Genomic DNA, 21926 nt, shown 5'->3' with positions numbered 1-21926 from the left:
CACACTAACCTCGGCGCAGTGAGCTGCCTGCAACAGGCCTAGTGGAGGCCATTAGGCCAACAAGCTGCGCAGTAGACAATGGGTTCTGATCTAACGACAACGCAGCGCATACCGGGAATATATTTGACCTGGCAGAACAGATTAATCTACCTGCATTTTCGCGCGGTGACTTGACCCAAAAAATATTTAAGACGCATCCAATCTGAATTTAACCCTCCTGTTGTATTCGTTTTGTTTACTGTGCTCCTGGTCAAAAATGACCGCTGCATGTTATAAATCCATAGAAGCACACAGATCATCTAATATGATAGCCCTTTGCATCAACTCGTGTTCTATTGAATATAACCAGTTCTGTACTTGCATTTGCTATTTATGGCCTGCAGGCCTCACTGACCTGAGCTCATGCAAGTCAGAAAGGGGAAGATTATTGGGGAAAGATTCTAGTTTGGGCCTGGCAAAAAAGCAGTGTGAGGGTGTGTGCGCTAATGTACAAAAGCACATATACAGTCCATCTGATCAATACGTTTGTGCATGGACTCGATTTTATACACTGACCATTTTCTCAACCATTCATTTTTTACCAGAAATACACGAGTGTTCTACAGTTAAGCAAAACTCAAATTGTTATAAAAATTATCCAAATTTGTTTTGCGTTCAGATGCCCGGTGTTAACAAAGTCAAAGAGCCTCTTAGTAGTCAGAATCAGTTAACAATATTTTTGAGAAAAGAATCGTCAATGGGTCACATTTGACCACATACACAAGAGGGTTAAGACAATTTAATACTTTTAAGTTCTATTTTCAGACTTAAGACTTAAAGGACCCATGGCCACTCTGTCAATCTAACAGGTTTTCTGAAAGAAATGTTACACCACACAAAGTTGACACTTTTATTCTGCATCCACTTTTCACATTTCTAAAGCCCAAGTCAGGCCATCAAACGTATAGCAAAAGTGCAACGGTCAACTCAGTGGCATGAGATGAGAACAGAACCATGTCTGGTTAACAAAATGTAGGCATGCTTGGTTCAAAATGCAAGGGGTATTCATCATGTAGTCTTTTCTTGGTGCTACATTTGTGCTACAAGCATGCCATGGACGCCTACCCCATGGACACTACAGTTATTAAGTGACACAGAAAAGGTTAGCGTGATTCTCCACAGTGCTGACAATTAGTGCCATACAAGTCAATCATACAAAAATCCTCCCATGATTAATACACCCTGCATTCACTTGAAATGCATCACACATTTTGCACCATTCAAATTACACATAAGCACTTCTGCACCAGAGGAAGGAGACACCTTCCTAAACATGAAAAATAAAATATTTTTTTTTTTATCAAAAAGAAAACAAATAAAACCTGAACATAAAATTAAACAAAAGACTAGCTATTGTTTTCACACAAAACAGAAAAAAAACAGAATTTGGGAGTTTCATTCCCAGTCATCTTCATCACCACCTGCGCTTGTGGCTGGAGGAGCAGCGTGGTCTGCTGAGAAGGAGCCACCCTGAGGAGAAAAGACCAATTTCAGTTTCAGCTGCTAACTTCTTAAACCCTTTCAGACTTTATGCACAGCTGAAGTATTCCCCTTTTCTGGTTTCAGTCAACCATTTTAGCTCAAACCAATGTACCCACCTGTACACCACCCATGGAACTTTAATAGTTAAACTTACAAAACACAACATAAGGTAACAAAAGTAATGCAATGACTTCCACAGACTGTAAGCGTGTCCAGATATGTTTGGAAAAGCAGAAATAATGCAACATGAGCAGATACTGAACCTACCCAAATAAGCATTTTTATTGGGGGACAAAGGCAGCTCAACGACCAACTGAATCAACCACTTTCCTCAGATCAATTCATAGATTCAACAAGCGGACTGATGGGAGTTACAAAACAGTATCTGCCCATTACCCATGCAACTTTACACAACTTCTGGTACAAACCATCCCCACTTCCTGTTTCTTATCCAAATACAGATCAATTACACAGATAGGTCACCGTGCCCCTCCAAGCACTGGAAGAAGAGACTACAGTTCAGAGCTCACCTTCCTTGTGTCTGTTGAAGCAAACACATTGCCTCGCGGGTTAAATCCAGTGGTCCCATGAGCACCAAAGGCTACTTTCTCAAGCCAGTCCGGCACTGGCTGCTGGGCCTGGAAAGCAACAAAATAATAATTATTGCTTTCCCTCCATGAGCCCTGATAACTCCCACCACTGCCACAAGCGCCCACAATGCCCTACTCCTTGAAATACTCGTCAGCCAGCACATTTATTTACGGTGCCTTTACTGCTCCCTTCATGTCCAACAGGGCATGTTCAACTGACACACATAAATCCCTTAGCCTTAACCTGCTCATTTACTTGAGCAACACCCAACCAGGCCAGCGTAAACAGATACGCTAAAACAATGCAGGTGATGGTCCATCGGAAATGTTGGTGCTGGCTGAAAAGCCTTCCAGGGAGTGCGTGGCAATAACAACCCCCCCCCCCCCCCCAATACTTACCCCTGACAGGACTTTGACCAGAGACCGAGCTATATTGGTGTCTGCCTCTGCGTCAAAAAAAGACACGGCACGGCCAGTGTTGCCACAGCGACCGGTTCTCCCGATGCGATGCACATACTCATCAACGCTGCTTGGGAGGTCAAAGTTCACCACATGCTGCACATGTTCAATGTCCAGGCCTCTAGCGGCGACAGACGTTGCCACCAGGACGGGACACTTCCCAGTGCGGAAGTCACAGAGAGCCTGTTCCCTCTCCCGCTGTTCACGGTCTCTGTGGAAACACCAGAACATTTCTACATTTAAATACCTTTCATGGTACTTTTTCACATCCACTCATTCCATCAAGTGAGGACTGCCACCAAATTGATGTCGGCGCATTAAGACCTAACGATTTAGGGAAAATTGCAATTGGATATGCAGTATCATTTGGATCATTTATGAGGCTTTATCTACATTATGTTGGATACAAATGTATCCGACACACTTTCGTTACGATCCTCATTTACTGCATTTTATTGACAACTTCTTTTGCACATTACCATGTCTCCATATGTTGTACCTGCTGTGTAGTCTTGTTTGTGCTTGCTATATGTCGTATCTGCTGGATAGTCTTTGTGTGTGTTTGCATTATGTTGTTATTGTTGTACCTGCTGTTAGTCTTTGTTTGTGTCTGCTTTATGTTGTACCTGTTGTGTAGTCTTGCTTGTGTGTGCTACATGTTTGGTGGGGCCAAAGACTAATTTCCACAGTAGTGGACAATAAAGACCTCTAATCTAATCTAATCTGCCTTCCACATTAGACAATCCTATCAGCGTCTCCAAAGTGATGCAATTTGGATCCGCTGGAGCCCCCGAACTCATTTTGCTCCCCGGCCACACCGGACAAATGTGGACTGTGTGTCAGTAGTGTATTGCGGAACCATCTGAAGAGAGGACTAACAAGCCCATGTTCCATTCCGATTCGTTCTGCTCGTTTTACGCGATGATGGCCATGCTACTTTGAGAAGTACATTTATTCATTTGACAGCCATACAGTAAATGGCAACAGATTATAGCCTATGCAACTTAAAGATGCTGTAGTTATTATTACCTACTGTAACTGTATGTGACAAATAAATCCCTCTTGATTACAAACACTGTGTAGGCTGTGTTTAATAATGTCCATCACGGGGTAGGCTATTTTATTCGTTTGTCGTTCGTCAACAAAGCTACCTGGCATTATAATGTGAATCCCTATAAAGTAGCATGCAAGCCGTCTATTGCACCCAGGCACTGTTGCACGTGGCACATGTTCATCGTGTTGTCTCAGGCGGTAACAACTGCTTGACAATAGGCTTTACATTGTAGTTTTCTTTAATACATTACTTTTGGTAAACCCAAATACCGGCAAATAATCCAAGTCACAGGATGTACTATTAATTGCAGTCTTTGCAATTTGCTAATTACATTAGTTGAAATGGCAATTTTGATTATAAATTTGATTGTAATCTTTCAGCCCCACTGTGCATTCAATGCAGGAGAAACCAAACAAATGAAAACAGAAGCGTTAAGGACAGATAGTGAATGCTACAACTACTTTCCAGTAGTGCGTGTTAACCCTTCCCACACCTCTGCTTTAACTACTAATGGCAGAATGTTCTGTAACAAAGCCTTGTTAGTAACAATGAAATGTCTAGGCATCAAGTCACGCTTACCCATGAATGCTAGTTGTAGGCAACTTCTCCTGACAGAGAAACGTGGCAATGAAATCCGCCTTTCGTTTGGTTTCCACAAAGACCATTGTACGTTCATTTCCTAGGGTTGAGCATTTGCAAGAATCAGGTCACCAGCCAAACATTTCCATGTCACAATCATGGTCCCTCAAGAACAAATATGTGCTATACACATGCACAATTAAATTTCCAAGCAATTAAAGTGATTGACACAGAACACACACACACCAAACGATCTTTGACACTTGGGGGAGAAACCACACCTGTAGTCTTCAGTATCTCCAACAGTTGGTCCCTCTTGGAGAACTGGTTCACTTCCAGGATTAGCTGCTCTACATCACTGCAGGCACCCCCAACAACACCCACTGCCAGAAACAAGTAGTCTACTTTCAGGAAATCCGCAGCCAACCTGATGGAAGAGACCACATACAAGTTTACTTAGGCAAACCGGCAGATTACAATCAGTCTAGCAAGGCCTTGCACACTGCAACTGCAAGGCTACCTGAAACGATTCAAAATATTTGAACGCAACATTTTCAGGGTACTGGTTCATTACACATGTTCCCTTCCTTTGGGTTGCAATAACTATTCTGTCGTCAACTATTAAATTAACCATAAATATTTTTTAACGGTGCTTCAGACACTTTCACTCTTCAGTATCAAACATGGCCGTAGAACATCATTGAGATGTAGACAAAAAAAAAAGAAGAAAAAAAAAAAAGGCTTCATCAGAAGTCAGGACAGACCTTTGGATCTCCTCTGGATAAGTGGCACTGAACATCAGTGTCTGCCTCTCCTCTTTGGGTGGCATTCCGGGAGAGCCCACCAGCTTGCGCATGTCTGGCTCAAAGCCCATGTCCAGCATTCGGTCAGCCTCGTCCAGCACCAGGTAACGCAACTTAGTCAAGCCAACCTGAAACACACACACACACGGTCAACCACATCAGTACAGTTCAAGACTCATGATGTGCTTATGACTTGGAAAACAAAGCAGGCCCAACCTTTCCTCTTCCTATGATGTCCAGCAGTCTCCCTGGAGTTCCACAAAGCACATTGCAGCCCTTCAGGACTTCCCTGATTGTGTGTCCCGTGCTGATGCCTCCATAGACCACTACTGGACGCACACATGTCCTATACAACCACAGGGCAACAATGTGCATTTACCATACTGTACACTAACCATACCTTGTTCAGGTCAAATGAATGTAACAGGTTTTAAAGATCATACAGATCCATGTTCCGTTTCCGAAAACATATCCATATACAGCAGTGTTTCTTAACTGGTGGGTCGGGACCCAAAAGTGGGTCGCGGAACCATCCTGGGTGGATCATGGAGTTTGTGGTTATATATATATATATATATATATATATATATAAAAAAAACATTTCAGATAATGGGCCTTTATTTTGATAGACTTTATTTCTATGTCAGTCATTGCCATGGACATGTCATGTTAGACATCATGTTAGCCATCATTTTAGCAGTACACACTAGTAGGCTACGACCCTGAATATTTTAAGTAGGATATGGTTTCACTTAAATTGAGGCAAAATGGTAGCCTGGCTAGCGCCACCACTTCTCAATGAGACGTGGTCTGGGAACCAAACGTTCATTTTCTCGTATTTGAAAAAAATGCCCAGATCCGTTTATTGGGTGCCACGGATGTCTATCAAATGCGTCTGTGCATAGCTCATCATCGTCTTGCTTTCCCCCCTGTTCTGTGATTGGTTCCCTATCTCAGGCGAAAATTTGCTCCATGGTCTCCAGGCTGCCTTAGCAGCGTGAATCAAATCGCGCATGGGAACACCCAGACTAGCAAAATGGGACAGAAACCCCAGTGTGCGGTGTTCACTGAATTGCTGGCACGAGAGAAAATGCCACATGGAAACAAAGCACACCTGTCAAAGACAAACCTATCGAGTACTTTGAAAGGTGACATCAGGAGTTGAAGACTTCACAAATTTAATGTCAAACATCAGCATGTTCCAAACAAGTAGGCCTACAGGCACTTGTTATAAAAAAAAAGAAAAAAAAAAAAAAAAAAAAAGAATGGGTCTCGACTTAATGAACATGGGAAATTGTGGGTCTCAAAGCCAGATCAGTTAAGAACCACTGATGTACACCACACGTTAGGGTAGCAAAAACATGTGATTGGGTTAACTTTGTAAAAGCACACTGAGGTAAAGATGTGACGAAACCAGCAAGGACAACTTCTCCTTTTCTAATATTGAAGAACTTCCACACAAGTTTTGGCATGCAAACTACAATGCAATGCCCCGTCTCACACAGCATGCCTACCCAAATGCAAACTTGCGCGCCTCCAGGTAAATTTGGTTGATGAGCTCTCGGGTAGGGGCCACGATGATTGCCTCGGGCTCCTGCTGCTCGCTGAACTTGCTGGCCGCCACTCCATCGCTCATGAGCTTCTGCAGGATGGGTAACAGGAAGGCAGCCTGCGGCAGGAAGTGACAATGTGGAAACTAGCACCAACCGCCAGACACATCCATAAATTCCCTCTTTCACCACAACCCCCCCCCCCCCCATACCCAACACACACACACACACTCACAAAGTATGACACACACAAACAATACAGACCACACTGATTCTTAGCATGTAAGTACCACTAAATCATTGTGGTCTGTTGTCCATGTTAAAAAAATAAATGGCTGATCACTTTAATTGTTGACAGGGAATTGACCTGTGGTTGGATATAACGTTACTTCGATAGATGGGGGTAACTTACGGTTTTTCCTGATCCTGTTTGGGCGCAGGCCATGAGGTCCCTGCCTGCAGTAATGATGGGGATGCCATACTTCTGGACAGGGGTGGGTTTGACGTAACCCGACTTGCTAACGTTTCTGCTCAGCGACTCGCACAAGTTTGCTTCTGCGAAAGTCTGAGAAGAGATACAGGAGATAAGGAACTCACAGCAAAGCAGCTCAACATAAAGTTTCCTTCCTTCAGCTGCAGACATCAGCAGAAAAAAAGACCAAGACATTACTTGAGATATGAATCTGGCCTGGTGTGCAAAATTGATAAAAAACAAAGAAACAATGTAATGCATTACGTGGAACAATTATGAGGATGTACAATCAGATTACAATGAAAGCTCATACTTATGTAGGAGGCCAGGTTAACATGCAATGCTACAAAAAGCACACACAGGGTTCGTACACCTATTCCAAGATCAAATTCAAGCACTTTTTAAGCACTTTCAAGGTCAATTTTCCAGCACTTTACAGCGGTGGCAAATGACGTATTATACGACTAGGCTAACTTAAAATGATTTTTACTTTTTTATCATTTAGAGATGGTTTTAACAGACAAAATTGTGTTTCTTATTAGCAGGAAAAGAAATTAAAGGGAAACTTAAAAATGTGTCACCTGTCTGGAAGTAGACTTTGCTTGCTATCTAACTGACTGAGTCAATATACCAAAGAACAACAAAAAAAACATTACATAAATAAATACTTAAAATAAAATAAGAAAATAAATCACTCAACAAATAACTATTCTTTGCTGAATATGTAAACTCAAACTAATGTTAAGGCTCACTCTCATGACAGTCAAGACTGATTATGTCTCTTTCTTGCCTACAACGGCATGCAGACAGGCCTACATCTGTTATCATGAGCTACCAACCAGTAGGCTAGAAATGCGGAGATGTGACGTTGGGTGACGTGAAGATGACCGTTATATAATTAGATGAATTTAACTTCTTGCCAAACGGCACGATATGCATGGTGTTTTAATGTCCTTTCCACTTGTAGGGCCTATAAGCATTAAACCACAAAACTGAGCTGAAGTTCGACTGTTCGGTTCGGTCTGACGATTATTTATTTTGGACAATGGATTTGTGGGTATTGAACTTTATTTGAGCTGCGTGAGACACCGTGTTGCGTCATGTCAGAGGTAGGCTATCTACAACAACGTCACATGAAAACAGATCCATATACTGGGCAGATCAGTCACACACGCAGAGGCGCAAGCAATGACCATGGCGGAGAAGTTTTAATTTTAAACTCTCTGACTTTCTGCATCTAATAAGCGTATTATTCCGTCAGAAAGCTATTTGTGTCAAAAGAAATACACTTACAATTTTAAGCATTTTCAAGCACTTTATCCGAAATGCAAGCACTTTTGAAACCTTGAAAACGCAACATTAAAATTCAAGCATTTTCAAGGATTTCAAGCACCCGTACGAACCCTGCACACAAATCAACATGCAACATTCAAGAGCAGTTTCCGCCCAAGCAGTATTAACTATGCAAAAGGCAAGCCCCAGCTTCAGTAAAAGCAGCCCTATGCAAATAAATGGAGATAACGTGAACACAGCTGAACCAAGTACAGACTCACCACGATGGCCGGTGGTGGGTTGCTTCCACTCACATCTACCAAAATGTCGTCATATTTATCGAAATTAATGCCCGTCTGAAACTTCGAAAAGACGGCATCCTCCTCTTCCGGAGGTGGAGGAGGAACATAGATCACCTTCGGACCTGTGGCAGAAAAGTACTGACATTAACAACAGGACAAGTTACCCTCATGGCCCCCACTGACTGGACCACCAATGGGCAATTCTGTGCTTCCGAGCAAAATGGCAAAAACTTACCAGCATTTTCTCCATCACCTCCATTTTCACCATCCCTTCCTCCTACAAAGTGACAAACACAGCACAGGACTTTAAACTTTTGTGTACAGGGCAAGACCACCATTATTAATTCATATCCCTACTTCTAGTACTCATTCTTAACATTTTTACACCAATGTAGGTATGTATAGCACTGCTTGTATTCCTTTTAGGGGGGTTTATTACAGGAGAAGTGCATCAACTTGACCCAACTAATCCAACAAATGCAGAAATCAAGAGTATAAATAGTTGACACATTAGTGGAATATAATAGCACTTTAACAAGTCATTACATTTATAATGACCAATACAATCTCAGTCCAGTCTTGCCACTTCATCCACAAAAGCAGATAGCAATATAGCTTCTCCTGAAACCATCGGACATCTATTGTAGCCACATTACAAATTGAGTTGTGTCCTTATATACCTTGAATGTGCTGATTTATAGTATACACCATGTAGGCCTATAGTTACACATGAACTACATTACAGTTTGTTTGAGCCAGAAAGTTTGCTACATTCCTATTTTCACTTTCTAACCCCCCCTCCCCCCAGAATTTTATCTGGGGCGTTCACTGCAGTCACCTTTGCCAACGACTTCCTCATCTTTCCCCATGAAACCTGAACAGAGACATCCACAATGAGTCAAGAGTTCAACTCTGAGCAACTTCTGCATCTACACTACATCTACAACATTACAACATTGTACAACTCCCTACTCAACGTACCTCCACTCCCCCGAAAGCCATCACCTCCTCCATCTTAATCATACACAAAAGGAAGATATTAAAGTTTGTTTTACTCACTGCAAAAAAAAAAAAAAAAAAACACATTTTCAAAGGCTGCATCAGGCCTATTGTAACCATTAGCTTGAAACACAAGAGGGCAATCAACGTTCATATCATTTCAACCAATTACCTTGGAAGCCACCACGGCCACGGCCTCCTCTGCCACCACGTCCTCTTCCTCTACCGCCAAAGTCACTATTGAATTCTGCAAAGTAAACAGTCCAGTAAACAATCCTCCATGTTATCAAATTACCATCTCATTACAAGATGATTCACATCTGTAGGGATTTACTTCAAAGGAGAATTCCGGGGGTTTCACAACAGCTAGAGCTACAGTGCTACATTCTGGGGGCACAGTACTCGGTGACCTCAACAGATCTATATGAAATCGCCGGAATTCTCCTTTAAGAGTGAAATTCTCTTTTTACCATTTTCAAATTACACTTTAATATAGTAATATGAAATGGACACATTACCATGGTCATTTCCATTTTGATCATTCCCTGCGAAAAAATCAAATCAAATCAACACTACACTCAATATGGTGAATCGATTTATCAAGTCATCAACATCAGCATTAAAAGGTGCCATGTGTAAGAATTGAGGTAAAAATATCCAAAAAATGAGCTACACGCATCAAAAGAATGAGAAGAAATAAGGGCGATGATGTCATTAAAAAAATGACAAGGTATAGTGCTGCAGAGATCAACCTAAATTAGCATGCTAAATTACTAGCCACAGCCCGACAGGTGTCATAATACCAGTTTCGGCCATGGGAGGCGGTATGCGGGCAACATAACCGCCAGCCAAACTGCAATACACGTGTCTCGGTTGTTACTCTAGGGTAGACCAACTCACTTTCTGGAGGTATACTGCCCCATCTTTTAAGGAATGTGGAGTATGAATTGATTTTTTGGCGGACATTACACATGGCACCTTTAAGTGGAACCCTAATGACTGACAAACTACATCTATTCACACAAGGGGGAATACTCGTCATTTTTGTACAGAAGTATATATCAAATACCAGAGTTAAATGAATCTCTGAATCCGCCACCCCCCCTTGAGCCTCGTCCACCTGTTAAGAGATACAAATTATTTGCACAACTAAAGCAATTTACATATTTAACAAGCAACATTAAAGGCTACCAGGCCAATTTGCACCATCTAGAGCATTGGTTCCCAAAGACTAGGTCGCGACCCACAGGTGGGTTGCAGGAGATTTTATTTGGGTCGCCAGCACAATTTATGTTGCGTAATAGGCCTAGCTTATACCATTTAACCAGGAAAGCTATCAGTTTTCTATTAGGATGTAGTTTGTTTACCACAGTCACGGCCCTAGAATAGCTCTGAAACTGGGGGAGAACGCATCGCAGAGGGGGCAGCGTGCATCTCACTCGCAAAATGAAACATTTCTGTGGGGCGCCTGCTATGGACCTCGCAGTTGCAAAATGCAAGGGACATGAATCAAGATAGATAGATACTTTATTGATCCCCAAGGGGAAATTCAAGAATCAGCATGAACATTAACAGACAGCTGCTTCCATTGACCGATTAAAATCTAGTTACCATGCTGTCAACTAAAGCAGACATCCGTATACCGGGCATGGCTATTCAATTTGCGTCATAGGCTGATAGTTTCGATTGTAGATGCACTCTTTAAAGTTAATAGCAGCCTCGTCTCATTCCTTATTATTTCGGATTTAAAATGCACACCAGAGCATTATATAAGGCTACAATTTAAATGGACATTTTAAATCTTGTTTTCCACCTCGCAAACTATTATTTTTTGGCTATTGCGCAAAAGCCTCTTGTTCTGTTATTTATTCATTTCACATTCTTACAACATATCTTGTCACAACATCAATACACAGCCTTAGTATAAGGCCTACAAACAAGCAAGCGTTTAACTTGTGAATTCAACTTTCCAAAGAAACCTCCAGAAATAGACTACAATATAACGACTTGAGTTATTTGCTATGTTTACATCGGAATTAACGTTGTTATGGATCCATTTGTCTGCAACGCAACGTAGCCTACAACATCTCTCTTTAGATATACAGGAACAGCTTACTATGTTGAAGAGTGACGATTGCGTTGAATGCAAGAATATCCCAAACTCTCGGATGCGCATTAAAACGCTCTCTTTAGGTAACTTTCCATGCTGATGGTGCTCAAAATGCAACACAACTGTGTTCAAAGCAGGATGAGGAAAACCTGAGGTTGTGTGTTTGTACAAAACTGAGCGAGAATTTTATAGCTCTGAATATTTAACATTGTTTCATGTGTATTTGAGATTGAAGAGTTGTGGGAAACTGAGTCAGTGCATCACCAATCCCTGTAATAGTAGTGGTAGTAGGCCAGACCTAGGCGCTATTACGTATACATATGGCACTGTAGAATGGTTAGGGGGGGCATATAAAAGTTTGAGAACCTGTGGCCTAAAACAATATTGGTGGTTGCATGTTAGATCTGAAGTGAAATGGGTCGCGATGGTCTGTCATTTTTAAAAAGTGGGTCCCCAGAAAAAAAGTTTGGGAAACACTGATCTAGAGGCTGTATGAACAATGCACTACAGGAGTGGAAACGCTTAACATGCAGTCAATGGTTCCCAACACTTTAAGGGGCCATGGCATAGCAGTGCAGTATTTTGGGTTGATCATATTCAAAATGTGATCAACTTGAAAGCAATTACCTTCACTATTAATGTTAACCATTAGTTTTCATGACTAAATGCATGTGCAGTCCTACTGTGTATAACTAATACCTTTTTATTCTAGGCTGTAACAAGGAGCCATATCTTACAAACATGTGATAAGAACATCTATGAACACTACCATGCATAATGACCGATTGATGACTCAATTCAGAATCTTAGTCTGAGCTATTTACACATCACATTAAATGGGGATTACAAAACTTGCCTCTGCCTCCTCGAAATCCCCCTCTACCACCTTCATCATTTCCATTTTCATCACCTCCTATAAGACAGAAAAGCTTTTAATGACACATTCTATTACTCTTATGTTCAGCCGACATAATGTGCATGCCGACACATGTGCATGCCAAAACGTCCTTTTTTAGGTTCAAATACAGCTCAGTTGGCAAAATAGTTTCAAATTACTACATATTCTTCAAAGTAACAAAAAAATGGAAAGGGCGACACTGCTTCATGTATAGGGCCGGTTTATTGATCAACTGACATTTCAGACAGTCAGACCTTCAGAGACTACCACTACCTACTGTAATTCATTATCTCAGTAAAAAGTAATTAACTTTAAGGGAGGCACCGATTAAGAAATTCAGGACCGATACATAAAATAACAATTTGGCCATAAAATACCAATATCTTTTTCTTTGATTACTTCTTTTTTGTTGTTAATTATACCCTTTAGTAAAGTCTTTCAGGCCTTCATAGCACAACATTTACCTAGTGCAGAACTAATGCAGCATAACAGATATACATCATAATTAACTAACTTTCTCAATACATGCACTACATTTAGTTCCTTGAGAGACAGAATTAAGACCCTCTTACTAAGACATGTTACTACACAAAATGTAACTGAACCTGAGGAAAATGACCGGTTGAACCCACCACCTCCTCCTCCACGGCCTGACAAGGAAAACATTCAGGTTAAATTCCAGAGCATGGCTTTTCTAATTGTTGAGCAACACAATTTGTACAAGGCATGTTATGGCATCACAGTACTACCCATTATTGTTGTTGTCCCTTTTATATTCTAGCATTCATAAATCTAATGAATGTGAACAATCTATGTTGACTGCAAATCGGATTGTGATGAACATTACTTGAAGAGCATAGAACTTTCCTCTCACTACAATTTCAGTGCACTTTAAAAAGCCATCTTGAAATGAGTACCTCAGCACATGAAAATGTATTTAGATACAATTTAAATATACTTCGGATTGGTCATCTTCTACAAAAAGGGGTGAAAGCACTGCAAAACGAAGCCTACATGAATGCAAGAACTCTCCAACACTTATTAAGTCATCACCTCTACTTCCACCCCTTCCTCCAAATGCTCCTCCTCCACTGTTCCAGGAACTTTTCTCATTGTCTAGAAACCACAAATATATCATTTGTTAAAATTATAACCGCCTCAATTATTGAGTCACAAATTGAATCCACCATACCATTTCTGGAGAAGCTGCTTTTCTGCCCTCCACTGTTCCACGAACTTCCTCCGTCCCCTATATAGGAAAAAACACTTAAATGTGAAACTTCAGTATTTAGAAAGCTGAGCCTTATTATTCTTGCACCTTTCTGGGTGCACATTTTCACTGTAGACAAAAATAAGTAAAGTCACTCCAATAGAGTTCAAATGCTATAACCAATAACCAACCACCTAACTTTAAATGTAATCCTATGGGTAAGCATCTGTGTCGGAACAAACCAATTGCCTTCACCCAACAAGTTCATAACCTCATAGACCTTAGACCTAGCCTAGAAATCTAGACGCACCCTAGCTGCAGCAAATGTAATTTGCTGCCAGGGCTAGTCTAGCAACTCTCCGTTGGCTCGCAAGCTGGAAAAATTAAACTTCGATAGGGCCAATCACATCGTGTATAGACGTTAGGCGGGCTTAACATAATGATTGATGGCAGAGTTGCAACGGTCAGGGCTGTAGTCAAGACCACCTTTGTCGAGTCCAAGACAAGTCCAAGACCAGGACTAGTCGAGACCAAGTCAAGACCGAGTCCAAAAAGGTTCGAGTCCGAGTCAAGACCGAGTCCAGGATAGGAAAAAAAGTCTTGTGCATGACAGTATCAAGACAATCATTTTGGGTTATTATTATTATTATCTAAAAGCAAAAACAGTGTGAACACACCCAGGATTTGTAAGTGTAGCCATTCCCCTTCTCCAATATTATTATAGGGCTGTCAAACGATTCAAAATATATATTTTGAAATGAATTCATCTCGATTAACCGCAATTAAAAAGTTCCTAAAGACTAAAGCTTCAACATAAATCACAAAATTAATGAGTAACCACAAAGGTAAAAGTAAAACACTTTTATATTATTTAAATGATAATACTGACACAGTAATTGTGTTTTAAAGTATTAATTTCTTAAGAAATACTACACATATGATGCTGTTTAACTCATTTGTAAATGGTGCACTGTTACTTTAAGCCCATTGTGGCCACGTTCTCATAATGATCTTTTTTTTACCAGCTCCATTGAAATACAGCCTATAGCTAGTCCACAAGCTCTAATATTGTTTGTACCACATGTATTGTACAATATTAACAATGATAAGCATGATATTAAGTTGGTATAAACAGTTTTCATTCCTTTGGAAATAGAAGCATGTAATGACATGATGCTAGCTAGACATTTTCTGTTTGCAATTAAAAGTGAATGATGAGCCTGAGCCAGTCACCTAGCTATCTGAATGGAATGTGTTTCAATCGGCATAATATGTGCTTCATGTAAACAAATTATTGAAGACTTCAAGACTCACCAGTTCCATTACACAAAGGCAAAGACAACTCTTCATATTTTTGTCCATTTTTCAAATCACAGTGAGTGCAGCCTACATACATGTTTATAACTGGTCAGTAGTGGAAATCGGATAAATCCACAATCTCCTCTAACCTCGTCTTTGTTGCCTTCCTTTTATAAGTGTCTTATATTAAAAAGGAGATATCAATTATCATCAACAACGACAAGCCAGCTGGAGCCTGCCAATCGTTTTCTCTCCTTCTCGTGTGCGTTCAGACGCGCTCTTAATTAAATGGAGTAGCATACGTTCAAGTTGGGATCTTAATGGAGAGGAGCCGAAAAGTATCATCTTTATGTAACTGTTGCAGTTGGTGCATTTTGACATTGTAAACGTTATCTAACAAGAGTGAAAAGCAGTTTGCAGTAAAGCTACTATTTGGCTAAATGTTGGTTCCTCTTTATCTTCAGCTAACTCCACAGACAGTAAAATAAACTCAGGCTTGCGGTTTTAGGTTTTGCGGCTTCCGTTACGTGACATCAGCCCCCCACAAAGGTAAACACTATTGAGTTAATATTTTGTAACGCATTATGTATTTCAAAATGAATCGCGGCGATTAACACATTAATTTTGATGGCCCTAAAGACACCTGGACTCGGTCGAGACCAAAAGCCATATTTGGCAAGACCAGTGGCCGAGACCGAGACAAGACCAAGTCCAAATACTAGCGAGTCCGAGACAAGTCCGAGACCATAGAAAAACGGTCTCGAGTCCGGACTCGAGTCCAAGACCGGACTCGAGTACTACAGCCCTGGCAACGGTTTAGCTTGAATACCCTGCTACTTGAAAACTTACAAGTTTTTTTTTTAAGTTGGCAAAAGCTTGAACTAGCACACTGGCTTCGCTGGTGGGAAAACGCATGGGACTCATGAGATGTAGTGCTGTCCTATTGCATGCAGAGGGAATTTGACAGACAACCGATTATCCCGCCCCTCGGACTGAGCACTCCCAACGGTGAGTGCCCAGACCCTACATTTTAATGTGGGTCTGGCTCGTCAGCTACCTCAGACCTGTCTCTCTACCTCAATAACAGCAAAGGAACTTCAGATTTAAAAAAAAAAAAAAAAAAAAAAAAAATTTAAATCAGTTTCCCCTTTAGGTCTACACACGATCTGAAAATATTCTCATAGAGAAATGACTTATCAGGTTGATGAAACCCCTTTGCCTACAATCAAGCTAGTTTCCATTAAATTTTAATGGACACTATTTAAAACATGGCTTCAGTAGAGTAAACTCAGTGGGCAAAAAGACATTACTTACAGTAGATTTTAAAAAAAATAAATAAATAAGTAAATAAAAAAAAAAAACACACACACACTCACCAAAACTTGTGATAGTGCTAGTAGCGACCGGCTCCTGAAAATTTAAACAAATACAATTTGCTCTGAACCAGAGTAAGAAATTAAGCTTGTTAACAGATTGTAGCTTTTCACCCACTCTACCTTGTCCATCTGACACATACATGATAATTTATTCACATATACATTTATAACTATTTATAATACCAAAATGTGTAAATTGTCTTCTTACCTCTTCCCAATCATCCATTTTGTTAAGTTGCGCTAAATGCAGTAAGACAAAGGCACCAAGATTAGACTTTGAATGTTGAATTGAATGTTATTCATTATAAGTTGCGTCTGCTCAATGAACATATACACGTAACGTAAATGTAGACTGGCTTTAAAGTTGCCAGCGGAGGTCTCAAAAAAACAAAAAAGGGTAGCACTTGCCAGCAATGTCAGGTTTGGAAGGACACCAACTTAGGTTAGTCAAACTGTATACATGCAGTTTAGTGTCCAAGTGAGTAAGTGTCCCAAAGTTGGAGAACCGACTGCCAGCGTTGAGTCATGGGCGGGCCTTAGGGGGCCATGCCCCTCCAAACAGGCCGATGTGCCGTTCTCTCCCTGACATAAAAGACCTATCTAAATATCATTAAGGCTATGGGTGAAATTAAATCCATATTGAAAACTGATGTTGAACACTTGGCCTACTCAAAAAGAAACGAGACACTTGTGTCAACTATGCTACTGTTGATTATGTGCACAAACTGACACAAACTTCCTCCGTCCCCTATATAGGAAAAAAACACTTAATGTGAAACTTCAGTATTTAGAAAGCTGAGCCTTATTATTCTTGCACATTTCCACTGTAGACAAAAATAAGTAAAGTCACTCCAATAGAGTTCGAATGCTATAACCAATAACCACCCAACTTTAAATGTAATCCTATGGGTAAGCATCTGTGTCGTAACAAACCAATTGCCTTCACCCAACAAGTTCATAACCTCATAGACCTTAGACCTAGCCTAGAAATCTAGACGCACCCTAGCTGCAACAAATGTAATTTGCTGCTAGGGCTAGTCTAGCAACTCTCCGTTGGCTCGCAAGCTGGAAAAATTAAACTTCGATAGGGCCAATCACATAGTGTATAGAGACGTTAGGCGGGCTTAACATAATGATTGATGGCAGAGTTGCAACGGTTTAGCTTGAATTCCCCGCTACTTGAAAACAAAGATGTTTCTGGATGTTCTCTCCCTGACATAAAAGACCTATCTAAATATTATTACGGCTATGGGTAAAATTAAATCCATATTGAAAACTGATGTTGAACACTTGGCCTACTCAAAATTAAACATGACAGACAGTTGTGTCAACTATGCTACTGTTGATTCTGTGCACAAACTGCACGATGAAGAGGGATTCTGCACACTCGGACACCGTTGTGCGCTGAGTGTCAGATACATTTACCATCACTCCTGCAACGCCAAATGAGCATAAATCTCAACCAGTAGGATTTTTTGACACTGCTGCATAAGAACTTCAGTAGCAGGCCTCACAAGGTGAGTCGAGGTGAACAACATTTCTGACCGCAGGATGACCCAAGTTGTCAGAGGAGGCTCACTGAGGTGCTGTGAATGCATGAGCTGTAGATAAATAAATTACAGAAACCATAAATAAAAGGGCCAAACTGACATGTTGCATTTCCTATATTTTCCAATATTGTCCAGTGCTAATGAAAATCGAGCAACTTAGAGGCGTATAGTGCTTTGGATCATGTAGGCTACATAGGGGAGGTTGAATCGCGCTTTAGTGAGCGCAACACAACTTTATCCAGAGGGAGACATTTTTGGATGCAGTGACAAAGTCATCATGGACTTGGCTGGGAAATGTGACAGTTGTGGAGTCTGCATTAGTAGCCTGTTGCAAAACTGTACTGCACAAAATCTCCAAACTCAAAAACAGTAGACTAACAGTCAATAAAAGTGGAGTCAGAGCAGCACAAAATACTAAAAGCCATGTCGAGTGTCCTGTTCGCTCTTAAACTTTGTCACATTTGGTGCATCTAACTACCCACTTTGTGACTGTTGGAATTTGTTCTGTACTTTAAAGAACATGTTGAGCGATTACATAGTCTACATGCAATGTTGCGCATTGTTGTAACATTATCAGTATGTGCAATTTGCTTTTGAGCAGGATCTTACAAGATCTCGCAAATGAATGAAGAGACACCTGATGGTGAGATTTTGCACTCAGCTGTAGCCTAGGCCTGCTAGTGGAGAGTCCATTATAGCCCACTTACTTGTATTGTAGCCTATGCAACGCTAGTCTATTAAATGCTAGACTATGACCGCTATGTTCTTGCACTATTTTCCCCCATGATCATATTGTTTCAGTTATACAAAAGGCTCGAATAATGCTCTTTATTATATGCTATTTTTGGAAAAAAATAACTAATAAAAAGTGAGGTGCACCCCCCCCCACACACACACACCCTTTTGCTCTCTTGCGCTGACCCTGCCTACTGCCAAGTGTGCTTAACCTTCGCGAGACAGGTTAGTTTTTACCCTACCGATAATGTGTGGTTGCAATAGTAATTGTGCGAATGTAACAGCAGGTTCGGACATTTGGTTCGTGCTCTTGGCTTAGGAGCCGCTGATGCAAAGCTACCATCTGCGGGCTGGACTGAACGCATTAAGTCAGAATCCCTCCCAAATGTAGCGATACCCATGCACCTAAAACGTCCCACATACTCGACGCACCCGACCAGTAGCGCGACAATGTGACGTCACAGAAGCGTCGTAACCATTTATACTCGCGCGTGGTGGTCGCAACACTAGTTGCAATATTCTCCTGAACAGAGGTGTCGCTGTTGTGAAAAGACTAACATTAACTACTTACACAGCAGAAGAAGCTGCAGTAAGAAACACCAGTAGCTAGCCTCTGTGATGGTACTTCAGACTTTGGTTGCTACTATTCACAACTACCATCATCATTATCATGTAGTTTCCAAGGTGTGTGCACAGGTAGATAGATAGATAGATAGATAGATAGATGGATATATAGATAGGTACTTTAGTCATCCTGAGGGAAATTTTAATAATTTAAACAGTTTAGTTAGCTAGCTAGCTAGCTAGCAGCTGGCTGAGTTTGTGTAATTTCCTGAAGTGGAAAGAGATTTTGTTCAGGCCTTAATAGATATCCTTTGTTTGAAAATAAATCGTTTCTATTCTTTCCTCTTAATTCCATGTGTTGCAACTCTCACTGGTAACTGTTAACTTATCCAGCAAACTATTAAAAATTCACGACTGTAACAAAACACTGCAACTCGCTTGCCCTCGAACTAGTCCATCTTCCTGTTTCCGCCTTGTCGCGCTCGTCTGAAAAAAAATGAGTGGTGCGCTACCTCGCGCTACACGGCCAAAACCCTTGCGCGCCAGAGAGATCTACGTCATTTTGACGTCACATTGTCGCGCTACCGGTCGGGTGCGTCAGGTATGTAGAAGCCTTAAGTGCTTCGGTTGGTCTAGAGTAGCCGGGACGCCCGATGAGAAGAGCCGTTCGTGACTCGGTCGGGGTGCGGCTGGAAAAGCGCCACACCTCTCCTGACACTACACCGCACGTTCGTGAAAAACCTAGCGTGAAATCACTCGTAGACGACCAGTGTGTAACCGTACCATATCCTTTGGTTGTTTAACATCCTTCATCTATGGCCGATGAGTCGACATTTGAGATATAAAATGCACGACAGTCCATTCCTGTTTCTTAATGTGTCGTCCATTCGAGATATTGCCATTTAGCAGCTAGCCACAATATTCTCTGGAGAAAGTGGTCGCCCTGCCATTTTTTTCTCGCTTTGAATTATACGTTTGTACCAACACAAATTACTTTTCGAGCGGCAAACTTCTTATGCTCACAACAAGTATTAACCACCTGTTAAATAGGTGGTTTTTAGCATGTGCACAATTAAGGGACATAACAATTACAAGTACAACTTTGCATGGGGAATTTGGGACACTTAACTGTAAGTAGAATCTTGCGTGGGGGATTTGAAATGGCATAGTTATCACTTAGGTGTTGATTTTATCCAAATAGTTTAACACTGAATTGATTAATGGTAACGTTTACAATTACTACGATTTGAACGCATTGCTAACCAACAATCACAAGTTCAATGTTGACCAACATGTGGCCCAGCTATTTGACTTTAATGGTAACCTCACATTAGCATATCGTTACAGTGAAGTACTGCTGTTAATGCCAATTCCACTTTATATAACCTCGAGGGCGATTTCAGATAATACTAACGTTACTTTAAATAATCTTAACAGCATTGCATGGAATTCGGAGTAATATACCCTAGCCTTTATATCTACAAATCTACAAGGTTGACTGACCAAATCTCATTACTGTTAGCTGCTAGCTAGTCATTGACTACCACGAGTTAACAGCACAGTTTAAGCTAACCACGTGGCATCTTGCAAGCAAGCCTTGCATGCATTAATTCTCCACAGTTGCATATGTGAAATAGCATGCAGTCATATCAGCTATTACAATTATATAATGCACGACACTTGGATATGTATTTAACGTCATTATTATCGAGCATCGTGGCGTACATACGTTTTTCTGTAAAACTTGCCGGTTACTTTGGGCGAGGATCTCCTGGCGTGGCCGCTACCAGCTCTGCGATCAACTGAAAGGAAGGAACTACGTAAGTTACCAGGTGGAAACTAAACTCATGGCGGGAAATTGATTAATATAGCTAGGTTCAAAGGTCATATCGTAATTATTATTTTAAGCAGTTAAACAAAAGCAATAACTTTGTGTGGGAGAGATATAAACCAATAAAATAAGTGTATTATTCTTGTTGTTGTTGTTAAATACTGCCTCCCTACAAGTTTAACCAGATATTCTGTTTTTCCCCAGAACAGCACTTTTTTTAGTCTGGATTTATATATATATATTTAATCACGTTTCATCATATTTCGGCCGTGTGGGAGCAATAGGTTCATTAGCCACATTTTCAAAGAGTGGGACTCGCCTAATGTGTAGCCCACGTGAATGGGTCGTCAGTCTCCCGCTTTGCTCACTGCTTCAGAAACTGCTCTCCTCTATAGCCCCTCGATCACTGCGTTCCTCCAACTAACATCTGCTCTCGCCCTGTAGTAGAAGGAGAGTAGAAATGAAGTGCGTGCATGTGTGTTTATAGATATTAGAAAGATAGATACCGCATTGGGCTCCAGAATTTAGGTTTTATAGCGCCTCATTGTGGGGGCAACATCACTGGAGGCCAATGAGAAACGGTCTCTGATTGGAAATCAGGTGTCTGATTGCCAGCAAGTGTTGGCCATGACAGTAAGGTGTTTGCCCCCATATCTTTCTAATATCTATGGGTGTTTTGTTGGGTTGTTAGATATGTCGAGAGGAGGAGATAGGGTATTTTCGGAAGGGTTGGTCGGGTCTTCTAGTATGGC

At 41.0% G+C, this 21926-nt stretch overlaps 1 protein-coding gene across 3 annotated transcripts; it reads right to left on the bottom strand.

Moving 5' to 3' along the window:
* Positions 1–875: 875 nt before the first annotated feature.
* On the bottom strand, positions 876–21665 carry ddx4 (DEAD (Asp-Glu-Ala-Asp) box polypeptide 4). 3 transcript variants are annotated; one of them, XM_042058944.1, is made up of 24 exons: positions 21494–21665; positions 21073–21145; positions 16703–16734; positions 16495–16528; positions 13802–13858; positions 13663–13725; positions 13215–13259; positions 12568–12624; positions 10671–10721; positions 10120–10146; positions 9774–9848; positions 9584–9616; positions 9441–9476; positions 8838–8879; positions 8582–8724; positions 6969–7121; positions 6521–6675; positions 5223–5352; positions 4968–5134; positions 4485–4630; positions 4204–4303; positions 2511–2781; positions 2052–2159; positions 876–1509 (listed from the first exon to the last, which is right to left on the bottom strand). In XM_042058944.1, the coding sequence occupies exons 3-24, from the start codon at positions 16718–16720 to the stop codon at positions 1435–1437; spliced, it is 1986 nt and encodes a 661-aa protein (XP_041914878.1). In that variant the 5' UTR covers positions 16721–16734; positions 21073–21145; positions 21494–21665; the 3' UTR covers positions 876–1434. The 3 variants fall into 3 exon arrangements, with proteins under 3 accessions (XP_041914878.1, XP_041914879.1, XP_041914880.1); XM_042058945.1 differs by lacking the exon at positions 9441–9476; XM_042058946.1 differs by lacking the exon at positions 13663–13725.
* Positions 21666–21926: the final 261 nt, after the last annotated feature.

The sequence above is a fragment of the Alosa sapidissima genome, chromosome 13 (genome assembly GCF_018492685.1).
Source record: "Alosa sapidissima isolate fAloSap1 chromosome 13, fAloSap1.pri, whole genome shotgun sequence".
Classification (NCBI taxonomy): Eukaryota; Metazoa; Chordata; class Actinopteri; order Clupeiformes; family Clupeidae; genus Alosa; species Alosa sapidissima.
The sequence above is the reverse complement of the archived record's forward strand: the minus strand, read 5'-3'. Positions and strand labels throughout refer to the sequence as shown.